This window comes from Pezoporus wallicus, unplaced genomic scaffold, assembly GCF_028554395.1.
Source record: "Pezoporus wallicus isolate ANWC-B61680 ecotype Strahan unplaced genomic scaffold, APGP_CSIRO_Pwel_v1 contig_2025, whole genome shotgun sequence".
In the NCBI taxonomy this organism is placed as follows: Eukaryota; Metazoa; Chordata; class Aves; order Psittaciformes; family Psittacidae; genus Pezoporus; species Pezoporus wallicus.
This window is the reverse complement of record NW_026640253.1, coordinates 3,435,055-3,458,413: the sequence shown is the minus strand read 5'-3', so window position 1 is coordinate 3,458,413 and position 23,359 is coordinate 3,435,055. Positions and strand designations below refer to the sequence as shown.

The 23,359-nt window shown below is 48.6% G+C and overlaps 1 protein-coding gene across 3 annotated transcripts; it reads left to right on the top strand.

Annotated features, from left to right (window-relative positions):
• Window positions 1–8,890: 8,890 nt before the first annotated feature.
• Window positions 8,891–21,987, top strand: NRIP3 (nuclear receptor interacting protein 3). 3 transcript variants are annotated; one of them, XM_057418280.1, is made up of 7 exons: window positions 8,891–9,327; window positions 15,932–16,111; window positions 16,913–16,995; window positions 19,198–19,337; window positions 19,780–19,829; window positions 19,928–20,025; window positions 21,300–21,987. In XM_057418280.1, exons 1-7 carry the CDS (start codon window positions 9,154–9,156, stop codon window positions 21,313–21,315), a joined length of 741 nt encoding a protein of 246 aa, XP_057274263.1. In that variant the 5' UTR covers window positions 8,891–9,153; the 3' UTR covers window positions 21,316–21,987. The 3 variants fall into 3 exon arrangements, with proteins under 3 accessions (XP_057274263.1, XP_057274262.1, XP_057274261.1); XM_057418279.1 differs by having other exon boundaries at window positions 8,897–9,327; window positions 19,777–19,829; window positions 21,303–21,987; XM_057418278.1 differs by having other exon boundaries at window positions 8,899–9,327; window positions 19,777–19,829.
• The last annotated feature ends 1,372 nt before the right edge of the window (window positions 21,988–23,359 follow it).

The following is a 23,359-nucleotide window of genomic DNA, read 5'->3' as shown; positions in this document are numbered from 1 at the left end:
CCAAGGAGGGAAATGTTGTTCTGGGTAGCTGTAACAGAAGCTCCAGGCAGCTTTCCTAAGGGCATTGGTGCCATTAGCCAAAACACACAATTCAGATTTTTTTTTTGTTTAGCAGCTCTTGGTTGTAACCACTGCCTCTGATCAACCTTTTCCAAATTACAAGCAAGGAAATGTGCCGGCTGCCAGTTGTTGATTTCCAGGCAGACTAAACCTCAAAGGAAGCTGGAGGAAATGGGCTGTGAATGTCTAAATTCAGTTGCTGTTGTTTACTTCTAAGAAGAGTGATTGATTCTGGCACTCTGCCTGACCCCATCCCTCTCATGACTCAGTTCTAAGAGATGTCAATAACGGACTGTGAACGTTCGTCTTTGGAAATAAAATTGTGTGTATAATCAGCTACTGATTTCCTCCTTCATTTCAGGGGAGGTTGCTCCGCTCGATCACAGCTTGACTCCTATCAGTGGTTGGACAGATGATCTTGCTGTAAATTATACCCAAGGTAGGGCAGAAACACCTCAAAGCACCAGTTATCAATAGCACCATGTGTCTCGTTGTTCATAGCTGCAGTGCACATGCTCCCGCTCTCCTGGGGCAGCTGGCTTCCTTTTCAGACACAGCGTGAGCTAAAGTATCTTTCAGTTGACTAGGCTTGAAGGTGGAGATGTTTAACCAAACCACAACACGGCAAACACAACCCCTGTGTTAGGAGACTTACATTGAAGTACTGTTGATGATTCTGTGTGTTAGCAAATATTAGCACTGAGTATCCAGTAACGCGGCTCACTAAATCTCACCCGTTATGAGTTGCTGCAGTTTTGTATGTGCCGTGTGGAGGGGGATACAATGGTAGCTCACTTATCCTTGCAGCACTTGAGAGTGTTGGAGTCTTGGCTTCATAAAATAAACATAAGAGCTCCACAGAGGTGGGAGATCCTGTGTTTGACTAACACTGTGGTGACCTCCTCTCTAATGTCGGTGTAAATTATATTTTTATCTTAAATAGAAGCTGTAAAATATCTGAGGTTCAGATTTTGATTTAAAGTCCCAAAATAAAGATATTTAGATATATTTGATGAACTCAGGATTTGAATGCTTTAAGCTCCAGAATTTTATCTATTATTAACTTAAAGCATTTGAATTGTAAGTTCTTTGAATGTTGGTTTGTTGGGAAACCAGAGCAATTCCAGGCTTGATAAAGAACCCGTACAAAGCAGCCTACCCCCTCTTTCTCTCCTCTGAGAGACCTGAGCTCTGTAAGAAGGTGGAAGTATTTGTAAATGAAATCCCTCTGTGAATACTCCTTCAGCTGACAGAGGCAGAAGAGGTTCACAGTCAGTCTTTTGAAAAGTATGGTAAGAATGTTGTTCTGTGGTGAATCTCACATTGGCATGTGTTGAAGCAAGCACCTGTTCTCAGGCCTTTTGCAGAAGAGCTGGGGAATTACAGTTCTGTTGAACTCACTTGCTTATTTTATCACTGAAGCTCCTCTGCCATCTTTGTCATCATCACCTGGTAAACTGGCTATGCCATGTGTGGAAATTGGAACCTTTCAAAAGGCAATACTGCTTCAGCATGACCTGTACTAGTCCGGTTCCAGAAACAAAGCAATCCTTCAACCCTTTTTCTTATTTATTTTTTTTTTCCTCAAGTTTCAAATTATGTTTTGAGATTCATGTTCTCTTGAAGGTAAATTCCACAGAGCTTGCCTAAGGAGTTTCCCCTCCTTCTCCCAAAGTACTGCTATTTAGGAATTGTACCGCTCCAAAGCATCTGGAATGCCTTTGCAGCAGATTGAGACTTGGGCAAAGGGAAGTTCTCTAGCTAGAGAAACCTTAGAGCTGTTAAAAGGTTTGTGGAACTCCTTTCAGGACCAAGAGTTCCCCCCTGTGGCAGGGAGCTGTCAAATACCTGTGCTTCGCTGACCCTGGGCACTTCAATATTTATCCTGGAGCCAGTGTGCATTTCATAATGATGAAGACATGGGGTTGTGGGGAGCACAACCCTGGACATAGCCACATTGGCTAACAGAGAGTGAGGCACTTTTTATATCCCAGTGGAAAATTATTGTGATGTGACCTTTTCCTGGCCCATTGTGGCCACCTGCCCATGGCACCAGATGTTTCTGAGAATAACATATTCGTTTGAAAGGAAAGTATGAGGGGGAAAATGACAACCTGTTGTCCATGCAGTTGATGGGTAAATACTTAAAACTTCTTGCTGCCAAGTTAGAATCAGGTTAGTAAACTACTTCCATGAGTGTAGCCAGGCGTGGATGTCATTCTGGGTATCATGTATCTCAGCTGCATCTCCACTAATGTTCAAGGTGTTGACTCAAGGAAGAATTTGGCCAGCTGCCTTATAATTAATTAGCCACACAGATCTAAAAGCAACCATAGATCTCCTGAGTTTCCAGGGGTGATGTATACATTACATTGAAAAGGCTTTGCTTCACACTGCTGCCCTAACAAATATCCCATACAATGTTGTGTGCATACTGATGTTGTGTGTAGTAAGAAGTGACTTGTTGCCATGCTGAGAAGGAAGAGTTTTGCCCAGAGAGCCATTTGCTTACAGTCCTTATTCAGCAAAGTACTTAAACAGGTACTTCAGTGCATTGGTGGATATTGTTGAATTGTTATATTGGAGTATTTAGACTAAGAATGGACTCCTTTGTGTCCAAACAATGGTGAAAAATTGCTGTCTGCTAGCACAACTGTGGCTCTGTAATGGGTGCTGTGCAGGGCCTTTGTCCCTTATGCTGAAGAAAGTGAGAAAATTGCTGACCAGGCGAAGCAAATATGAGGGGTGTGAAACCAATGGCATATCTCTGCTGGAGCAAATTTGGAGCTGTTCCTGCTCTTGCAATGGTACTTTATCGATGTCTTGGATACTCTCCTTTTTAGGTGTCATTAGTCCAGTGGCTAGCGACAGTCAAAGCATCTCATGGCTCCCTTAATGTGGTGAGTCCATAACCACTTTGTCAGGGATGGCTGTGAACTATCTCAAGCAGCCAACAGGAAAGCAAAGTTGTGCAGCAGCCTGGTGGGCTGACTTCTCCAGCTAAAGCTTGTGCAATAGCAGCTCTCCTCTTCGCTACTTCCATCCGGGTATGCCTCACGAGGATCAAAGTAACATGCTGTTTAGCCCAGCGTGCCCTGTCGCTGCTGCTGAAGCTCTGGTTTTACAGATTGCTGACAAGCTCTACTTTTTCCAGGCGCTCTGAGCTGGGTCCGTGAAGAGACTGAATGTAGCTATTACACAGCATCTTTCGTGGACTAGGATGAGCCGGGCATCCCAACCGCATTGCATGATTGTAAATGTGATCTTTTCCAGTGCGGAACCCAGCTGCGAGGCTTTGTCTTCAGGGTCTCCCTGCCCTAGCCTACCTCTCAGAGCCAGCATCTCATCCCACCAGCCCCCTGCCTTTCGGGGAGCAGCAACAGGCTCTCTGTTACTTGTTAGCAGTGCCTGCTGGACTGCCATAGGACTGATGTGAAGAAGAGCAGCGCCCTCTTCCTCCTGCCGTTAGAAGCTCGGGTTGTCTTGAGCAGCAGCATTCGTGCGTGCCCGGCTCTGCTGCTCCTTGGTCTGTGGGTGTCAGGCTTCTGGAAAGGTTGAAAAGGAGCGAGAAAATCCGTGTTTGTGTAGTGTGGAATGACTCGTGTTGCTTTAGCCTTAACAAAGGCCCCTTCTGTATCTTTAATGATCTCAGTGTAAAATTTACGGCATGGAATGCCCCAGCAAGCAAGAGGAAGCCTTCAGCACACAAACTGCCCTTTGCAGGAAGGAGGCGAAGTGAAATCCCCTGAGGTTTGGGAAGTCTGAATGATGTAGTTATGGTTGGCACTTTGAATGTATGTGCAGCTTACGTCAAAATAAATATTGGCAGTTCAACTCTAGCAACATGCGGGAGGGTGAGAACTAGCATTAATGTATTAATGTTTCTTAGAATTAATCATTATGAAATCTTATGCTGGAATAATCTTCCTATTGCACAAAATCAACAGAGGTTAGCGTGGATACATACTTGGGAGAAATGTCACCTGCCCTCTATGTACACCATTTTCTGCCCACCTGCCTGGGTAGAGTTCCTGAAGAAAGCCATTAAAGAATATTTTGGGAGAGAAAGAGATGTGAATCTGTCCTTTTGTTTGAGAGGAAAGTTTCCTGGTGTCTTCAGCTCCATGGATAGCTCTGAAAGACCCAGTGGCCATGTCTGTGCTTGTGTGTGCAGCAACAACTTCTGAGCTGTGCACGGGTCTTGTCTTGGAGGAAACCAGCTGGTGAGCAATGCTAGGGGCAGTCAGGCTGGTTTTCCCCCACCTGTGAGCAGGGCAGCTCAATGCACAGCAGCCACTGTTAAATCCATTAAGGGCTGTTCCTGATGGTTCTATGATGTAGAGGTAAGGGGAGGCCAGGCTTTCTGTCCCCCATGCCAGCCCCCATGTGTATTCTCTTATCCCTTCCCCAGTTCTTGCAAGTCGCCTGCCGGCTTCTCCCTTGCCCCTCGGCAACCTGTCCTAAATCCCTTGCCAGGACATGGAACCAGCAGCTTCTTCACTGGCTCACATGGGACCTGCAAGGGGCTCAGCCCATTTTCCCAATGCAACACAGTTGCCAGCATAGTTTGCCGGGTCCAGAGGCAGGACCTGCTCTTACACTCTCCACTAGCCACAACTAGCTTCTAGCCAGCAGTTGGCTGCCACTAAATAGCGGTAGAAGATGCTAGGAAGCAAACCACTAGATGCTAGGAAGTTCCTTGACCAACTCGTCCTATGCTTTTATTTTGTTTTTAGAAGCGTGTTTCAGTCATTTCAAAACAGGAAAAATAAAGGTGAGGGATCCCTTCTAAGACTTGTCATTTTAATCTCTTGGTTTGACACATGCACTTTTTGTGTTCCTGAAACTACTGTCATCCTGTTGTCTCTGTATGTGAAGAGAACTCAGCAGAGAAATGCAATTCAGTCTCCTATCCAAAGCTGCACCATGTCGATTCCTCACCTAGAATCGGCAGGGCCCCCTGTGCTGTGCCTGCTGCCACCAGCTCCTGCACTGCAGAGGACGAGCAGGAGGAAAGGAGGCTGGAGCAACATGAGGGTAATTAGGGAGAGCTGCCCTGGGAATGGTTGTCTCCTGAAGCGCATGCGATGGGGCTGTATCCCAGACCAGGAGGTCCCTCCTCTGGTCAGCACAGACAGTGGGTGTGGAGTTACTGTACAAAATGGGCCACTTCTCTCAGGAATCTCAACCTGATTCTGCCTTTGCATGTTATAGGATTTCTCTAGCTCTATCCATAGTCTTTGTCTTGCTACAAATGATGATAAGGAAGCTCACTAAATCCTTCTGTATTTTTGTATCCAACCTTTTTGGAAAAGACTCTTTTCTAGTCTCCAAAGCACTCCCATTGCCTGAGTTTGCTAGAGCTGACCCTTGCATATCCTGCACTGACGGACACAATAACTTATGTTTCTACAATTATTATGGTCTTGTTTCCTTGAGCTCTTCACAGTCTTCCCTCTGGAAACTGGCTCTGAAGTTTTCTCTTCGTGCTGGGGTGAACTAGTCTTTCTCAGACTCTTGCCTGCTGCTGTTTCTATTAAATTATACCTCTCTGTCTTTTCTTCTGAGTTTCCTGGTGCATCTCTGCTTCTCCTCATGGAACGGCAGCCGCTAACAGATCACTTCTTTTTAAGGAAAGATGAGAAATCAGAGAGAAGGAAAAATAAACAGCACAGACCCACTTCCTGCTTTGCTGCTGCTTTCCTTTCATCAAGCAAAGAGGTGACACAGGGTGTGAATGAAGTGCCACAGCTCTTTCTGACACCAGCCGTGATGCTCTACTGTGCAGAGAACTGCGTGTGCTGCTCTGGAGTCAGGAAGGAGCAAGGAAGGTGGTTCTGTCCCTTGGGATTTTCTGGAGTGAGGGGCAGTGCTCATGCTCAGGCCTGTCCCAGTGAGCGCATGGGAATTTGTCTGAAATGTGTCCCTACCGAGACACACTGCGCGGGAGGGAGCTATGCCCTGACAGGTCTGCTGCACATGAGCGACCATCCCAGACATTAACCACGGGGTTTGCAGTAGCCAAACTGAGCCCCCGTTCCAGCGTGGATCCTGAGTAATGTGTGCAGATGATTTACTGCTCCTCCCCACCCTCTTCTTTCCCAGGATTAAAAATGAAGATGGGAATTAGGGCCTTTATCTCATTCATTACCCTTGTGCACTGAGCAGGTGTTCTTCTGATCTGGTGGCTCATTTATACCATACAGCAGAAGTGAAATTGTAGGGCTCAGACAAAATGCTCATTTGCTGAATTATAAAGGCAGGCTGCAGCCTTGGAGCTCAAATGAGAGGGGGCATTTTCATGCTTCCCCTGCTCTTGCAGCATTACCCTTCTTGCTGTAAGCCAGTGCTGACTGGGCATTTGCTAGTATTTCAGGCAGAGCGCTGCTCCTTCACAGAGCTTTTGTATTAAAAATGGTCTCCTGGTTTCTGTGGCAGTCCTGCTGCTTTCTTCTGGGCCCCCTTGCCTTTGGGAGCATGATGATGTGGTGATATGCCTTTATTAGTCAGCTGGTGAAGTGCCAAGTAGCTCCCAAGGTGAAAAATAAGGTTCTTTTATCCTCCCGGGCATGTTTGCTTGTACTGGAACAACGGTCCTGTCGTGTAACGAGCCGAGTCAGCATGGGGAGAAAAAAATCATATCCCCTTTCAGACTGTCAGCCCTATTATCCTTCGGCACACTGACATGCCCACTGAGCTCAGGCTGGTTCATTTCCCCCCCCCTCTCTCCCAGGACGCATGAGGGGTTGCTGAACATGTGCAGTCAGGCTGTGGCTGCAGAACTCAGGTGTACAAGTTTACCCACAGTTGCTGCCCTGGCATCACCACAGCAGCTGGCATCAGCCCTGCTCAGTGTCAGCACTGTACTATGTGAGGAGCCGGGGCTGCATGTGGGGTGCAAGTGGTGCAGGCACTGCTGCCAGTGACCCTCCTGTAAAGGAGCTGCAGCTCCTCCTGAAAGTTGGGAGTATCCTGGAAGTCATGCTTGGCATAAATCCTGGGCGAAGCTCTGCTTTTCTTATGCTTTACCTTGTGCATCAAAGGTCTCTGCTAGTTCAACAAGAACTGCACCCATGCGGGGTGCTCCCAGATCCACACTGTCTCTCTGAGGCAGAGCTGCATTTTCTCTTGCACATATTCCTTGCAACAGATTACCTGGAAGCAGAAGGTCCAGGTGAGTGCCCACTGCCCCAGCTGTGCTGCTGCAAGGGTGTGGGCCCTCCTGGGGGCAAAAAACAACCAACAAAACAGCCAACAAAGCCCCCTGAAAATAATGAAAAACTCTTTCTGGTGAGAGATGATACATCCCTTAACAACTGTCCTGGGTTCAGCAGTAGCAGTCATGTTTCTCCTTCTTGGTAGCTGGTGCAGTGCAGTGTTTTGACTTTCGGCCTGGGGACAGAGCTGATAGAGATGTTTTGGTTTGGCCAAGGACTTTGTGAGCCTCATGCTCTGCCAGGGAGGAGGGGAAGCCGGGAGGAAGCAGAGACAGGACACCTGACCCAAACTGACCAAAGAGGTATTCCATACCACAGCACGTCATGCCCAGGATGTAACTGGGAGTTAGCCGGAAGGGCTGGGAGACTGCAGGGTTGGAGGAGGTATCGGTCAGAGCTTGGTCGGGCTGGGGGGGCGAGTTATTGGTCGGCTGGTGCTGAGGTGTTGTATTCTCTTCCCTTGTTATTTCCTTTATCATTATTATCATTGGTGGTAGCAGTAGTGATTTGTGTTATACCTTAGTTACTAAACTGTTCTTATCTCAACCCATGGGAGTTGCATTCTTTTCGATTCTCCTCTCCATCCCTCCGGGAGTAGGGGGAGGGAAAGAAGGGGGGGAGTGAGTGAACGAGTTACCTGGCTGGGTTTAAACCACAACAACAACTCAATGCTGTAGTGAAATAAACCCATGTGTGCTGTGAGCCCTGTTAAGTAAGTCCTTTTCCCTATTATATCAGTCTTTCCAGTATGAAAGTGTATTAATTAAGTTTGTTCATGTTATACACTAAATGTAATGAGGTAGTGGAATTTTACTGGAGACTTTGGTATTGTTCGTGCTTAAATAAAACAAGATAAAGGATAGCCCAGCCCCAGAAATAAGGAAGCATAGAGGTGTCCACGAAGGATAAAGGATACTCCAGACAACCAATATAATAGCAGCATCCTCACCCTCTAACATGTCTTTGAAACCCTCCCAGCATTGCCTGAGATCAGAGATAAGTAACTATAACAAGACTGACTCCAGTGTCACCTGGATCAATAGAGAAACAGCAAGAATGCCACAAAACTGTAGCTGCTTTGTGAAGTTTTACTCTGGTTAGTAATCAATAGTGTGGATGACAGTGATCAGTCAAATTGTGCTGTACCTGGATGTTTGACGGGTGTAGAAACCCTGTGTAAAACCACATCTGGGGTGCCTCAGTTTGGCTGGGAGAATTTTTGCGGCAGTCCTTACCCTTCCTGTGGGCTTGAGTAGACAGTGACACACAGATTGGCGCCTGCAACGCTTTGGTGAGGCCAGTGGCATCCAGAGCCCTCCCTAACCCTGCTGTACCCAAGCATAAGGTAGCAAACCCCAGTGTGGCCAGATGCACAGTCTGTGTGGGGCTGCGTCACCCCAGGCCTGTGGGGCAGCAGCATCCAGGACCGCCGGGCAGCCATCACCTCCTGTGACACCCAGTCCGGACTCCCTGTCCAGACCCAAAGAAGCTGTGCCTGCAGTGGCTGGCTGGGAGGTGTGCTGGTCCCTGGGGCTGTCTGCTCCAGCGCTCCAGCATTGTCTTTCCTGCCAGTGGGGCTGCTGGGGGCTTTGAGAGCTGTTGGATGCCTGCGGCTGATCTCACTTCAGGAGAGGCAGCGGAGAGGAGCGGCTCTGATTTATTCGTCAGACCGAGCCTGAGCTTACCCGCCGTTGTTTGTGCGACCTATAGCAAGGAGCCCACCCCCTCCTTTACTCGGCTGCGCTGGCTGGAAGTACCTGCGGGTCTCCAGACGTCACCAGGCTCTGGTTATAAAGCGCAGGCGACAGAGCATCTCCCCAGCTCCGTCTCTGTGAGAGGCACATCCTCGGGAAGTGAGCTGTGCGCGGGCGGAAAGATGTTTTACTCGGGTATCCTGACAGAGCCGAGCAGGAAAGAAGTGGAGATCAGGGAAGCGGCATCTCTCCGCCAGCAGAGGAGGGTGAAGCAGGCGGTTCAGTTTATTCACAAGGATTCTGCAGATCTCCTCCCTCTGGATGGGCTGAAGAAGCTGGGCACTTCCAAAGATACTGTAAGGCTTTCTATTGTGTTTGCTGGAAAGAGGCTTAAGAAGCGGGTAGGGCAATGTCTGTGTTTTGTTATCTTTGTGGTGTTTTTCTGTCAGGAGGAGAAGTTGATTGTTCGTGGAAATTGATAAAAGAGAAATGAGGCTTTTCTATGTAAAAGGAAGGGAGTAGAAATACGACACTAGTTATCACCAGGGTGCTTTTTGCCAGGAGGTGCTTTCAGATGGCTGACACTTGGGTCTGAGAGCTTTTAATTCTTTTATCCCATTTACACGAAAATGGGGTACTGTTTTCAGTACAAAATTCTCTCTGAATCAGAGTAAATCAAAATGGCTTCATGTAATACATACATCTATACACATATGTTTGCCTGTGATGCGTATGTACATGCAACATATAATCAGAAAAGATCCAGTAAAGTGCAGTCACTAGTACTTCAAAATGTGAACCTGCTAAGATTACACTTTGATAAAGGCTGATGCGTATTTGGGGGTTTCAAATGAAGATACATAATTCTAGGTTTTAAATACTTACATATGCAATGGTCCATGTGATCCTGTAGCTGACATATGATGTTCTACGTGATATTCTTCATCATGTCCTAGGGCTGGAGAGCATTTCTAAATGCTCACCTGTGCAAATGTTTGAGCTTTCTCTAATGGCAAATGATACTTCAATGTAATACCAAAAGTTTTGATGTAAGGAGCAAAATTTAGAAAACACATCCTGCCCAGGAAAGCTCCTTTGTGTTTTTGGTTTTTTTTCCAATTGTTGCAAAATTCTTGCACCTTGTAACACACAATATTTGATTTGCTCAATACTTCATACAGGTTCATTGAAAAAAGTGAATCTTCTTATTTTTAGTGGTGTATTTCTGTTCTGTCACAGCCTTCCTGCTCAGCTGGGCTAGGCTTGGCTCTGCCTGGCTAAGTGCAATGAATTGGCTGTTCTCTGCAGTCCGCTTGGAGGTGATTGATTGGTTTTGACATCACAAATGTTTTGCAGTTGTAGGGAGTGAAGCTCCTGCCCAGGGAAGGGCTCAAAGGGAGTGTTCCTGGTCACCATGAATGCCAACTCTCTACTTGTGAGCTACAAAGTGCTGTTCAGAGTGCGATAGTGGCGTTATTACTATTCTAATAGTCTAAATAACATGCCGTGGTTCAGTGACCCACAGTGTGCAGGGTTGGAGCCCTGAGGACTGGGGGTTCTGCTCTGCAGAGCAGAGGGGCAACAGGTAGCAGGAGCCAGGGGCACTGAGCAATGAAGCCCTTGTCCCTGTGGCAGTGAGGACCAGGTTTGGTGCTGGTGGCAGAGGCAGAGCGCAAGGCTCCTCGTGACAGCCCTGTTCATGGGAAGGTCATCGAGGTTTCCTCCCGTGCCCGCACTATCTGAGCTGTGCCTGCAGCATCATACCTGCTGCAACCACAGCCCCTGCCAGGAGGGTCTGTGGGGTGGGGGTGGGGGTGGGGAGGGTGTCCTCTCCAGGGAGGTGCAGGGGCCCTGGGGAGTCGTCAGCTCCTGATCCAGGGACAACAAGGAGGTGCAGCGTGGCAGAGGCACGCTGCCTGCCCGGCAGGTGGTGCGTCTCTGGCCAGGGATGGGGTGAGAACCAAGCTGGTACAGGCCACCCCACTGCAGAACCCTTCTTGTCCTATGCCACAGTAAGGGGTGATGGGACAGTGGGCACACCAAGGGCTCAGCTTGGCTACAGCCTCCTGCCCCTGGGAGGGGGCATGATGCTCCCCATCATGGGATGCATGGGGAGCCCCCAAAGTGACAATACTAGCCCATTCCCCCAGCCCCAGAGGTGATGCCATGAATTCCAGAGTTGTTGCAGTGGGTCGTGTTGCAGCTGAGCCACACTGCCAGCACTTCTATGCTCATGCTCCACGTGGGCAGGACAATGATGAGCATTGCCTCAAGACGACCCACCGTGTGGGTCCTGGTGCCATGACTAACTGGAAGTCAGAGTTTTCCCCAGGATGAGTGGGAGGTTGTGCATCTTTGAGACTGGAGAAGCACCAAGAGCCTCCAAATGTGGGACTCCACCTTGGCATGGTCCCAAACCAGAGGCTTTCATCTGCGTGGTCTGGAGGCCCTGAGCATCAGGGGCCTTTGCCCAGAGTGTCTGCATGTCTTTCCTGTGAGTACCTGCACACCTGCTATCAGAGCAGCACGTTTTCATGTATAAAGCTGTGTGACAGCTGTGGTGACGTGGGTGAAGGGCTTTTGATGTGATTGATGTTACTGATGCAGGGTTTCCCATGGGGGTTTTCCAGTGACCTCTCTCAGGGAAGAGAGGAGGTAACAGCTTCCAGAGACAGGGACAGGTGAGGACAGGTCTCATCTGTCAGGGTGACAGCTGGCAGTGACCGCTCCAATCTAGGGAGAAATCCCTTTCTTTGTGGCAGCAGTGCAGGGAGTGCTGTGCACAGTGAGGAGGCAGTAGGTCACTGTGGTGGCTGTGCTGGTGTCCCCACCTTCTGTGCCTTTATTCCTCTCTTGAAGCATCTGTCCTGGTGATGCCCCATATAGGCAGGTAGTTTTCAGTGCATTATTCTGGGTTGGACAGAGCTCTTCTAGTTCCTTGCTCCCTATATGTATTCCAGTTAGCCTAGGATAAGACCAAACTATAGCATAGCATACACTGGATTTGGCAAATGTGGGGCTAGATGTACAGAGCAGAAATGGTTCTGTTTTGGTGCCTCACTGCCAGCCTCCTCCTTGAAGCCCAGACAACTGGCACAGGATGGTGGTTAGGTGGGATTTGGTCTTCCTGGCACTGTAACTGTGACCCCAGACCCCTTGGGCAGGATGTGCTGGCTGTTGGCAGCTCCTCCTTATGCTCTGACACTTCACCCTCAACCCGAGAGCTGCCAGACTGGCTGGGGGGGCTTTCCCTGGAACAATCCCCCATCGCTTTACAAGCTGGGAAGTAAAGTTATAAATAGAAATAAATGACAACAAAAAGATTTTGAGAACCTGGCAGCTGCCTGGGCACCCAAGGGGGTGCTGAACAGCAGGGGACATCTCCTGTCCCATCTTGTCCCCCTGCGTGAGGGGCTGACAGCACGCAAACATGGGCTGCTTGTGGAACAGGTGAATTTGGATGAAGAATAGGAAGAAGAGAGAGTAATTAATCATTTCTTGGGATGGGCTCCACTGGTGCGTTAAAACTCCTTTTTCCTACTGTCGAGGTACAGAAGAGAGCACAAACCTCTCAACATGGGTTTGGGTAGGGGAGGAGCTGGCACCTTCCCTGGCTTTCACCTGCACCTGACTAAAACTGTTATTGACGGGTTTCTTTATCCCCAGATCCAGAAGCCAAAACAATTGGAAGCCTTCCAGCAAGAAGGATGCTGCAAGCTGCAGTGATGAGCTTCCTTATAAATTAGAGAGGAACGAAACAGCACGGAGTTACTTGTGGGTTTGACAGACAGTGGTAATTGGGTTCAGCAGTAGTTGTTGTCTCCGCTCCTTTCAGTCTCTTATGGTGACTTTTTCAGGGGATTACAGGTTTTTGCAATGTCTCAGGGATGGAAAGGGAGACCCCTTATGATGAAAGTCCTGGTTTGTATTTGCATTGTGCTGAATGATGCTAGGAAATAACTTATTTGTTTTGCACTCACACAATGGAATGTAACATTCTATTTGTTTTAGAAGACTGGACAGTTTGGTGCAGTGCACAGGAAGAAAATGCCAGGTAATCCAGGTTACTTCAAGCACTGGTCCTGGCTCTGTGGCCAGCCCATGCCAGATGGAGATCACATCTGCCTTCCCCATCGCAGTCACAGGGCAGTTTTCCTCCTTTCCCCCCCTCCCAGCTGTGGTCTGCTTATAGCTTTCCAGCAAAATGTGTGCTTGTAAATGTCCCCTGGCACATTATCTGTTCACTGAGTACGTATCCATCACTTGAGTCATCTCCGTGACTAACAACCCTCACTCTGTTGCACATGAGAGTTGAGGGAAATACAAGTTAAAGCAAAGTAATTAATAGCCTGAGACAGGATGGTGCTTCAGGGAACCTTTTCAGCCCCCTCTTGCTGGATTATTTTTGTACTGGAGCACCACATAAGCAACATTTGTCCCCCCACAGGCAGGATTTGCTGTGGTTTTCAGAAGAGAAAGTGTCAAGAAAAGACAATCCCATTGTGGTGGTAACTCACGTTTGCTGAGTGCTGGACTTTTTTCTTTCAGTCATGTGTCCCATTTAGGATTCATAAAACCAGGGCCTGAGGAAATCCACATATGTAACTGGTTAACAACCCATAGGAGAACACATAGTAAAAAACATTTAGGTTTAAATCAAGGGCAGGTGACAGATCAAATAGCAATGATGTGTGTGCTAGTGACTTGCTCTTCTCCAGCTTGTCCTTTCACAGGTGTCTGGCAATGTGATTGAAGCCCATCAGATCAGAAGAGCACCCAGACTGCCCTGGATGGTGCCATTCAGAAATGGGTCCTAGCTCAGCAGGGCTGGGTATGAGGGAGGTGACCACTACGTGACTGGCTGCCTTCTGGCCAGCTGGGAACTTCACCCATCTGCTTCCCCAGTCCCTATCCCGTACTCTGGGTTTTTTTGATGAAGAATTATTCCTCCAGATGTGTGCCTCAGTTTCAGGCAAACACAAAGGGTAAGAAGGACATGTCACACGCTGTCAGCAGTCCTAAGCATTTTTGCGTAGGTGAGGAGCCTTGAGGTGGATTACAATGCTGACTGTGCACCTACAGCCTCTGCCTCATGCTGTGGAGTCCTCGCTTCTAAAGTGATTTGCTTGTCCCTCAGCACAGGGTCCACTGTGGAGCCAGTGTGCCTGCCTTTAATCTACTTAACTGATACTGGTTTCTGCTGTTCAGTCTCAGTGGGAAGGCAGCGGTTGCCAGAGAAGTGCTGGAGCTTTGTTGCTCTTTGTACGTGAAGGAGGCAAGACAGTGTTGGATCTGATCTCTTCCTGGTGCTGGGAGGATGTGCTCTCTGGCATGCTGGTCACACATAGCACCTGTGACTGAAAATGGTCATCAAATTCTATTTCCTTTCAAGCCGCAGGTTTTATGCAGAAGTAAGAATGGTGAAAAGTGGGGAAAAAAGAAGATTGTGTGTCCTGGTGACCACTGGTGTTGGCTGCATCTACCCAATCTGATCAGTCAGGTCCAGCTTAACCGCCCGTGTTACGCCTACAGCAGGATCTGAAGCACTAACGTGGTTGCAGTTATTTTAGGATGATGCCAAGTTGCATTAGCCTGCTGTAAGTGCTGCTATTTAATGTGCCGCACAGATTCTTTTAAAGATGAGGCACCGCACTGCACACAGAGGTGCAGGCTGGCCACCTCAGGGAGCCATGGTCTGAGGTTTTCAAAGTTATCCTGATGCCACTGAAATTCCCTCAGGATGAAGAAGTTTGGTGGTTCAGATGTCCCTGCAGATACACAGGACATGGGCATATTTAATATGGATGCAAAAATTCAGGAATAAGCCCGTAAGAAGGTCTCGGTGTGGAGTATTGGAAGGAAAGGGCAGTAATGGGGTGTGTGTGTGAGATTAGCCAGGCAGAGAAATGAGCAGATAATCAAGCAGTCATTTCACCTCCAGCGCAGTACGTGCATCCATCCATGACAAACACTGAACATAAAAAGGCTTTTGGGAAAGCAGTTGGAGGAGATTTTGAGAGGCAACGTGCTTCTCACAGAGCAAGTGGAAATGACAGAGAAAGTGAGAAGCAGCCACATGAACGGCTGGGGATTCCTGGGAGAATACCTACCTACCTTGGCTGATCTTACCCCCTTCCTCTCCTCTCCTTTTCCTCTCATGGCATGTCACTCAGGATTGGGCCCACTTACTCACCCTTAGCAGTTAAATACAAATGGGGGTGGGGGAGAGGAAAGGGATGCAGGGCAATTCGAGACCGAATTCTGACCAGATCTGACAGAAGACACCATCTGTAGCTCTCTTCTTGGAGCTGTGCCTTGTTCACGTGCACCTGTAAAGAGCCAATGCATAGACAAACAAATCAGCTTCTTAAATTCTGGGTGAATTCACACCGAAAGCATTGCCAGAGGTGGAGGCTGGACACAAGTAATTCCTATGCCAGCAATACCAGTGCTCAATGTAAGCGTCTGTTCATTCAGTAAGTCCACACACGTTTTCCATACTTGGGTGGAATGGCAGTTTGTTATCTCTTAGCTTTTCACATCACTGCAGGATTCTCCATGTCTTTATCAACAGATGATAGGCAATTACAGCTGTTTGGGCTGAAACACCACTTGGAAAAGCCTGATTTGGCCTTTGATTTCATGTAGAAATCAAACCTTGAGTTTGGAAAAGGAAAGGCATCCCTCCAAATTCTAGTTAATATTCTGAATGGATTATTCCCTCGCCAATATGAAGCAGTTCCCTTTAGTCAAAGCCAGGTAAGGCAGAGCTGGCAGGAGAGCACATAGATGTAGTCTAGGAAGAGTAAACATAGTCTGGGCAGCAGGGAGACTTTAGGGCAACCCTCCCATAGGCACAGCACTGGCCCAGGGGCCCCACAAGCAGTCTGGCAATGCAGGTCACTTTGTGGCTTTCCTCTGACTTCACCCTGCTCTTCTCTGTGTGTTTGTTTCTTAAAGCAACCACATAATATCCTGCAGAAGCGCCTCATGGAGACAAATCTATCAAAGTTACGAAGCAGCCGCAGCAGCTGGGCTCCAAAGAGTGATACCTCAGCGCAGACCAACAAGCTGAACCAAACCAAAGGGGGCAGCTCAGGGAAAACCGAGGACGAGGAGCTCATAGTGGTGAGCTGCCAGGTAATAGTCCCTCCCCAGACACCCTTTCCCCACCTGCCAGGTTTATTGCTGTGCTCTCATTCTCAACTTTTCCCTCCTGTGGCAGGGGTTGGAACTGGATGGTCTTCAAGGTCCCTGTCGAGCCAAACCATTTTGTGATTCTATGGTGCTGTGTTTCCCAGTCAGGGTTGCCCTCCATCAGGGTTGTCACAGCTGTGTGGGTGCTCTCCCTCTGTGGTTCAGGGCTGCTGAGGCACAGACACCCACCTGGGTAGCACAGGGAAAACTGGTCTGATGGACGTCTTCCCTTGGACATCAGGGCAGAGGGAGTAGCCAGGCTGGGGCAACATGCTGAAATGTTGAGGAGTAATTATTGACGGTGAATCCCTGTGCTCACAGCCATTTTGTTTTCTTCAAGCGCCATTCCTCTTTGCTTTTCCCAGGAGTAATTTCATATTTCTCCTCCTTACCCCCACTCTCCTTTGTATTTTTACCCCCACTCTCCTTTGTATTTTCTGCACACCACAATATCTCCCCCTGCCTGGGGCTGCCCCTTCTGCTGCTGGGAAGGGATCAGGACCCAACGCCATGCTGTTTAGTAGCACTACGTTATTCAAAAAGCAGCTTAAGAGACATCTCTTGGGTGCCTGGAGTGGATGAGGTGATACCCTGTGGGCACCGAATGTGTGGTGGAGTGGAGATGGGCTGGCACAAGATGTTGGCATTTCAGCAGACACTGGTGTGTGTGCAGCAGAGATCCCAGATATCCTGTGCTCATCCCGCATCCTATGCATTATCTCCCATCTCTGCTTGCTCTTGCAGTGTGCGGGGAAGGAGCTGAAGGCCGTGGTGGACACTGGCTCACAGCACAACCTCATGTCGTCTTCTTGCCTGGACAGGCTAGGGTAAATATCCAGCTGGATTTCTCTTCTGTGGGAACTCATGGCACCTGGCAGCACAGGCAGTGCTCCCGTGGCTGGGGCTTTGCTCTCACCAGCAACGGCCATTCTGGAAGGAGTGCTTTGGGCTGTGCCTGGGCAAGCCCCTGAGCTTCCCGTTACATCCAAATCCTGGCTTATTCGTAAATGTCTTTGCAGGCAGCTGAAAAAGAAAGCCACTTGTGCCAACCTATTCATCTTTGAGTAAATCCTTTCAGAGGGTTGGATGCATTTACATCTTTTCAGTGCCTGCCTGTCATTCAGTGTCTCAAGAAGTAGCTGCCCAACCCTTACACCCCTGTCTTCAGTGTCCCCAGGGCAGCTGTGCAGTTGTGTGCTTGCATGTGCTTGAAATCTGGTGTCTGATGCTACTCCCAATGATGAATTTCTCCCAGTTGAAGGGCCGTGTATGTACGTAGTGCTAGAGAGCTGACTGCCATTTGCAGCAAAACTCCCACTGATCTCTGAGGAGCAGGATCAGGCATAAGCTCACAGAGTATCAGGGAGATTTTGGCACTTTATTCACATGGAAACATTGCTTTTTATCACTGACTTGCAGTGATTACAGAAAACGCAATCACAGTTGCTCCCTGAGCACTACTGCATGGCCCTGGATTAATGGTGCCTGTTTTCTGCCCAGACAGTAATTACTTCTTTGCACAACAGCGTCTAGTGGCTGGAAGGTGGCTGTGCTTACTGCAAACTTGTCACGAGCTGTGCTGCACGCACTGCCAGCTGAGGTGTGCAGCGGGCATGGCTGCCTTGCAGGCAGCTTCCTGCAGCTCCTTTGCTGCTTGTGTTTGCAGGGACAGACTCTATAAAGTCAGATTAACAAAGTGGGTCAAAACCAGGGCTTTGATGCCTGGCTCACCCTGCCATGGCTGCGGTGGGTCCCGTGTGACAACAGGCACTGCTCCAGGATGTTTTACTTCAACGCAGTCTCTCGCGTGTGGCAGCGATAAAACACGAGCATTGTTTAAATCCAGCCTGGAGAGCAGCAGGCCGGAGGCGTGCTAGGCCATTGTGCTCTAGCTCCTGCCAGGGCAGGGGTGGCCTCACAGTGGCTTTGCCAGGTGCTGCTGCCTGCAGCCGAGGCTCAGCAGCTCTGGGATGGTCTCTGATGCTGGGGTCTCTGGGGGCCCCACACCTAAAAGCAGCAGGCATGTGCCCAAGGCACAGGATCAGTTCCTCCCTTCTCTTGCAAGTGTCTTTCTGCACCTTGTCACAGTGTGGTTCAAGCTCTTCCCCTCACCTTGGAGGAAAGCAGAGGGGGGGAGCTTGGAGGTTGCTTGCAGTGTAAGAAATCCCCTGTGGAGGAGTGGGTGTAGCTGGTACATGAGCACTGTTTAGGTCCTGGCTCCAGTGTCACGGCCTGTTCCCTGAGGTGGGGACAAATGGGGGGAAATAAAGACTACAGGAAGCTGGTCCCCCCAGGGTGGATGGGCAGACACACACACTCACTGCTGCAATGCAGCTCAGCACAAAGGTTCTTCCAATAGCCAAAAAGCAATACAGCTTTTATCCAAAGGAGAGATCACTGCCTTGAAATGCCTTTCCATTAGGTTCTTGTTCAGTTCAAAAGAGAAACTTAAGCTGAATAATTAATCAGTGTTGTCAGACTAGCTCATGGGGCATAGATAGAAGAAACAACTGTGCCTGAGATATCCCTGACACCCTTTTTTCTTGTCTTGAGCTGAATATGATTGATCTGTCCCTATTTCCTCTGAGTAAACCCAGCAGCAGCACCTGCTAACAAGCATGGTTCGGGCATGCTGCCCTGGCTGTGAGGGGGGGACATGGTGTTGGTGGTATGGTATCCCTTCCTTATACCCGCACTGCATTAGAAGCAATTTTGGATCAGCAGCTTCCCCAAGTCTTGAGGAAACGTAGGAAAAAAGATTCCCCAGGTAAAAAGCAAAATCCAGTAAGGAGCTCTGCTTGGGCAAGGGCTGACACAGCCCCAGGTCTGTGTCGTGGGTTGTGCTATGGTCTGACATGTGTGTAGGCTGCTGGCTGTATGCAGAGCATCAGACAACCTTCCAAGGAAGCAGCTTTCTGCTAATGACATGGTAATATGAGCAAGCTAAGAGCACTTCCAAACCCTGTTTGCCCCTTGCTGTAGCAGCCGAACCATGTCCATGTCATATCAGAAGTGTTTTCAATGTGCAGGCTAAAGGAGCATCTCAAAGAACTCCCTGATGAAGATGAGATGCTTCCATTGCCACATGAGGTGAGGGCGATCGGCCAGATCGAGAGCCTCGCCATCACGGTGGGAGCGGTTCCCGTGGAGTGCAGTGCCATTGTCGTGGGTGAGTGTGAGTGTACTCCTCATGTGGCTGGGGCTCTACTCCCTCCTACCCAGGGGAAAATGAAGCTTCAGAAACATGTTGAAATTAAAATAGAAATACTGATTTTCTGCAGCGCAAGCGCCTGAGGGCCCCTCAGATGGAAGGAGGGTGGGAGAGAAACAGGCAGGGAGGGAGGGAGAAATGGAGAGAGGGAGGATGGCTGTTTTCACAGGGCTGTGCTGGCAGCACCAGGCTTGCACTCTGCGAGGAGAGACCACCATGTCTCCCTACAGGCATATCCACTTGTCCTTGTTTGATCATGTACCCCTCTGGAGTAACTCAGTCCCTTTACAAACAGGGTTCTGTTTAGCAGAGCCACCATGAAGGAAGGAGGGAGTCACTGACAAAAAGCATGGGAAAGCGTTTTGAACGTATAAACTTAAATGTTCCTGTTTTTCAGAAGACTCTGAGAAACCCTTCTCCTTCGGGCTGCAAACACTGAAATCTCTGAAGGTAGGGTTTTACAGCAAGGCTTTTACCCATGCTGGGGGAGCTGGGACCACTGTGAATTGCAGTTTTCCCTCTTACCTAAAAGCATCTATTCTCTACAGTGTGTCATAAACATGGAGAAGCACCATCTTATTCTGGGGAAGACAGACAGGGAAGAAATCCCGTTTGTTGGCAGTGGCAGCGTTGCGGTGGGAGAGCAGTAAGTTGTCTCGGGAGTGAGCTATGTGGATGGCAGTGCCCCCTACCAAGGCTGAACAGGAGCCCCCAGACCCTCACTGCAGACGAGCAAGAGCTCAGCAGCTCATTGAGTTTTGAAACTGAGCCCCTGGCTTTTTCAGCAGCCTTTTGCACCTTTTGCTGCTTTTGTTCCGGCAAAGGCGGTGTCTGAAAAGACACAGGGAAACACCTTGGGAATTGTACTTTTTGGAGGTCACCAGGAAAACTCCATCAGTGCTGCTCTGAGAGTGTTCCTAAACAAAACTTCTTCTGGAAAAGATTTATGGAGCACGGCAGATCAACCCACATGAATGTTTTGCGAAGTGCAGACAGAGAGATCCTGCCTGGAGGTAACAGTGTTGGCACTTCCCCCAGCATCGCTGGGGCTGCACTCCTGCCACCTGCTCCTGATGTACGGGACAGTTTCAGCCTTATCTCCCTACAGAAAGAGAAATCTGTGCACATTCGTGCCTCTCTGGCACCTCCTAAATGTGTGTAGCTTGTGACGACTGGCTCTGCAGTCAGGCAGGCAGCAGTCCTCCTTCCAGGCACGGCACAGGGCTCTTGCACCCTGAGCACCGTGAAAAAGAGATGTATGGCTGACTCCTGCCTCTCACTAAGCCCTGAGATGAGGATTTGCACTTATGTGCTTCTCTGGCTTTGCAGGCAGCACTTGTGGTTGCTCACGGATGGACACAGCCATTTAAAACATGTTTGCTCACTGCACAACAAAGCATCTTTAGCAAATGATGCAGGACAGCACCTTCTTTAGCTGCCCATCATGACCAGCCACATTCAGTTTTGACATCCTGCAGCCCCTGTGCAGCAGGAGCCTGGGTAGGAGCAGGGAAGGAGCAGACCTTCCTCAGGTAATTGTATTTATGCTCCTTGGACACTACAGGAGGGATGTGCACGCTAGTGCAGGGAGTCAGGACAACAGCGCATGTGCACCCGCTGCATGCCCAGGACAGGCACCAGCCACGGGTACTGCCAGTGTGTGAGACAGGGAGTGCTTGGTACAGCACCATAGGGAGACTGTGCTGCAGTGCAAAATCACAGGGTGCTGTCCCTCTCCCCTTTGAAAAAGGGATGTGAGAGGCATAGTGTAGTTCTGTCATCACTGCAGTGCTGAATTGTTTCTTGGTACTGCATTCAAGGCCAAATTTTTAATTTTGCTGTTTGGTTTTTTTTTTCCCCATGAAAAATGTCTGTTTTATTGAATGTCTTTTTTCTTTTTTTTTTTTTTCCCTGTTTCAGCAGTTTGGAGGCGTAAAGAGAAATTGAAACACCATCTCCATGCAAGAGCTTGACATCAAAGTCTTGTGCAGCTGTTCCAGATGAAACAGCAGTGTGCTGCTTTGAAACCATTTATACCAGGCTACAGCTTGACTAGAGCTAAATGAAATCCTGTTCAGTAGCCAGTTATTTAGAGATATTGTCATGTTTATCTATGGGTTTTGAGAGACAAACGTGTGCTTATTTTCCGGACTTTTCTATATAGCATCCTCTTTATTACAAACAGTTGAGAAAACCTTATGAACTTCTTCTGATGAGAAAAATACTTTTTATAGTGGCCTCGTATGGGTAATTGTATTTAGCTGTGATTAGAGGCTATCTGAATGAAATTTTTATTAATGGTTTTTCCAGGGGCTAAGCATTTATATTCACTTAATTGATACTGCCACATTCAAATGGCCATTACCAGGAAGTTACTCAGAGTAAAACAAGAATGCTAATACCACCTAGAAATTGTAGCTCATCCTGTTAGCATAGTATTGTTGCCATGTAATTAGGGATGCAACTGCTGGCTTGATGAGAAAGAGCAATTACAGAATTATTAATGGATTATAGGCTTCCCTGCAGTGGTGTGGCAGAAGCACAGAAACAGGGTTTGGAAGGGCTCCTGGGGTGATCTCCCATAGTTCCCAGCCTGCTGCAGGGTTGGTGCAGCAAAGGGGCAGCCCATTATGGCACTGCCTCGCTGGGGTTCAAAACCCCCTGAGGAGGGGTCCTCCAGGCAGGTCTTGGCTATCTTCCCAGCAGGAGCAGTCGGGACAGTTAATCATTGTATTGAGCCAAAAAGAAACAACTAAGCACAAAAGTATGTTGTCTAGAGAGCAGCAGGTACAGAACCAAATGGCCCCAATGTGCCCTCGGTTCTCCCCTGCTGCCAGGACTGGTGCCTGCCTGCTTGCCCAGCATCCAACCTGAAGCACCAGCAGCACCTGGGCTATGTGCTGGTGCAGGCTGACTCTAGTTGGATTTGAGTGTTCTTGCCAGAAATGCCATATTTTTTATATTTATTTACAAATTTCCTGGGATCTTAAGTACAACATTAACCTTGGCCACCCTCAGGGCAGGTGGGAGCTTTTACCAGGACATTTAACTTGATGTTACTGTGATGTAGCAGTAGGATTGCTACTTCACGTGCTGTTCACCTGCAGACCAGAACAAACATATTGCCTGGGGGATCCTTGCCTGGTACAAAAGCAGCTTTCTAGATTTTTAAAGGCTAATGTGAATTAATTACTGTCATCTGCTGAAGAGGCATCTTTAAAGCTCAGAACAATATCCTTGCGATGATGTGTATCTGCCCATGGCCAGTCCTGCTGCATCCGGATCTGCAAGGGCCAGCTGTGTACTGCAGGAGCGTTGCTCCAGCAGCTCTTCCTTATCAAAAGCCCTTTGGCCCCACACAGGCACGGGCTGCAGCTTGGCTCAGCTGGGCTGTCGAGTCTCCCATGGGATCCACACTGCCACTCATGTGCTTAAAGCCCCCCCACCCCCATACATTAATGCATTGCTCACCCAGGTGTCCCGTGGTGCGTAGCATCAGCTGCAACCACTAACATCGTCACTGGCATTTTCCACTCAGGAGATGTCTTGACAGTCCTGGGTGAGGACCAGTAACTCTTGTCACCTCATGGCCATCGGCTCAGATTTGGAGCATGTCCCAGGAGCCAGTCTCCTGCCCCCATTAGTCAGTCTGTGCCCAGGAATGTCATCTCATGCCTGCCATGGCATTTAAGCTGCAGCTTTATCTCCTGCAGTGGGTTTGAACTTCTTTCCAATATCGGGTGTGAGTAGCAAATCTGAACTATCTGTACTTTGAGCTATTTTCTATTTTGGTGATAAGTTTCAGTGCTTTCTCTACATACAGTATTTTATATAACACAGTTATATAAATATATACATATATATATATTTACAGAGTTGGGCTGCCCAGGGCAGTCCCACTGATGTGTGGTAGAAATATTTCTCTAAATATGAAATATATTGGATTATTTTCTATGCTATGAGTTTGGTATTTTGGTACT

Excerpts from the sequence above, each read along its gene's own strand:
- NRIP3 (XM_057418278.1), top strand. The coding sequence starts at position 9,154 with ATGTTTTACTCGGGTATCCTGACAGAGCCGAGCAGGAAAGAAGTGGAG. Across the intron at positions 16,996-19,197 it reads TCTTGCCTGGACAGGCTAGG|GCTAAAGGAGCATCTCAAAG; the intron begins GTAAATATCCAG and ends TTCAATGTGCAG. Across the intron at positions 19,830-19,927 it reads AAACACTGAAATCTCTGAAG|TGTGTCATAAACATGGAGAA; the intron begins GTAGGGTTTTAC and ends TATTCTCTACAG.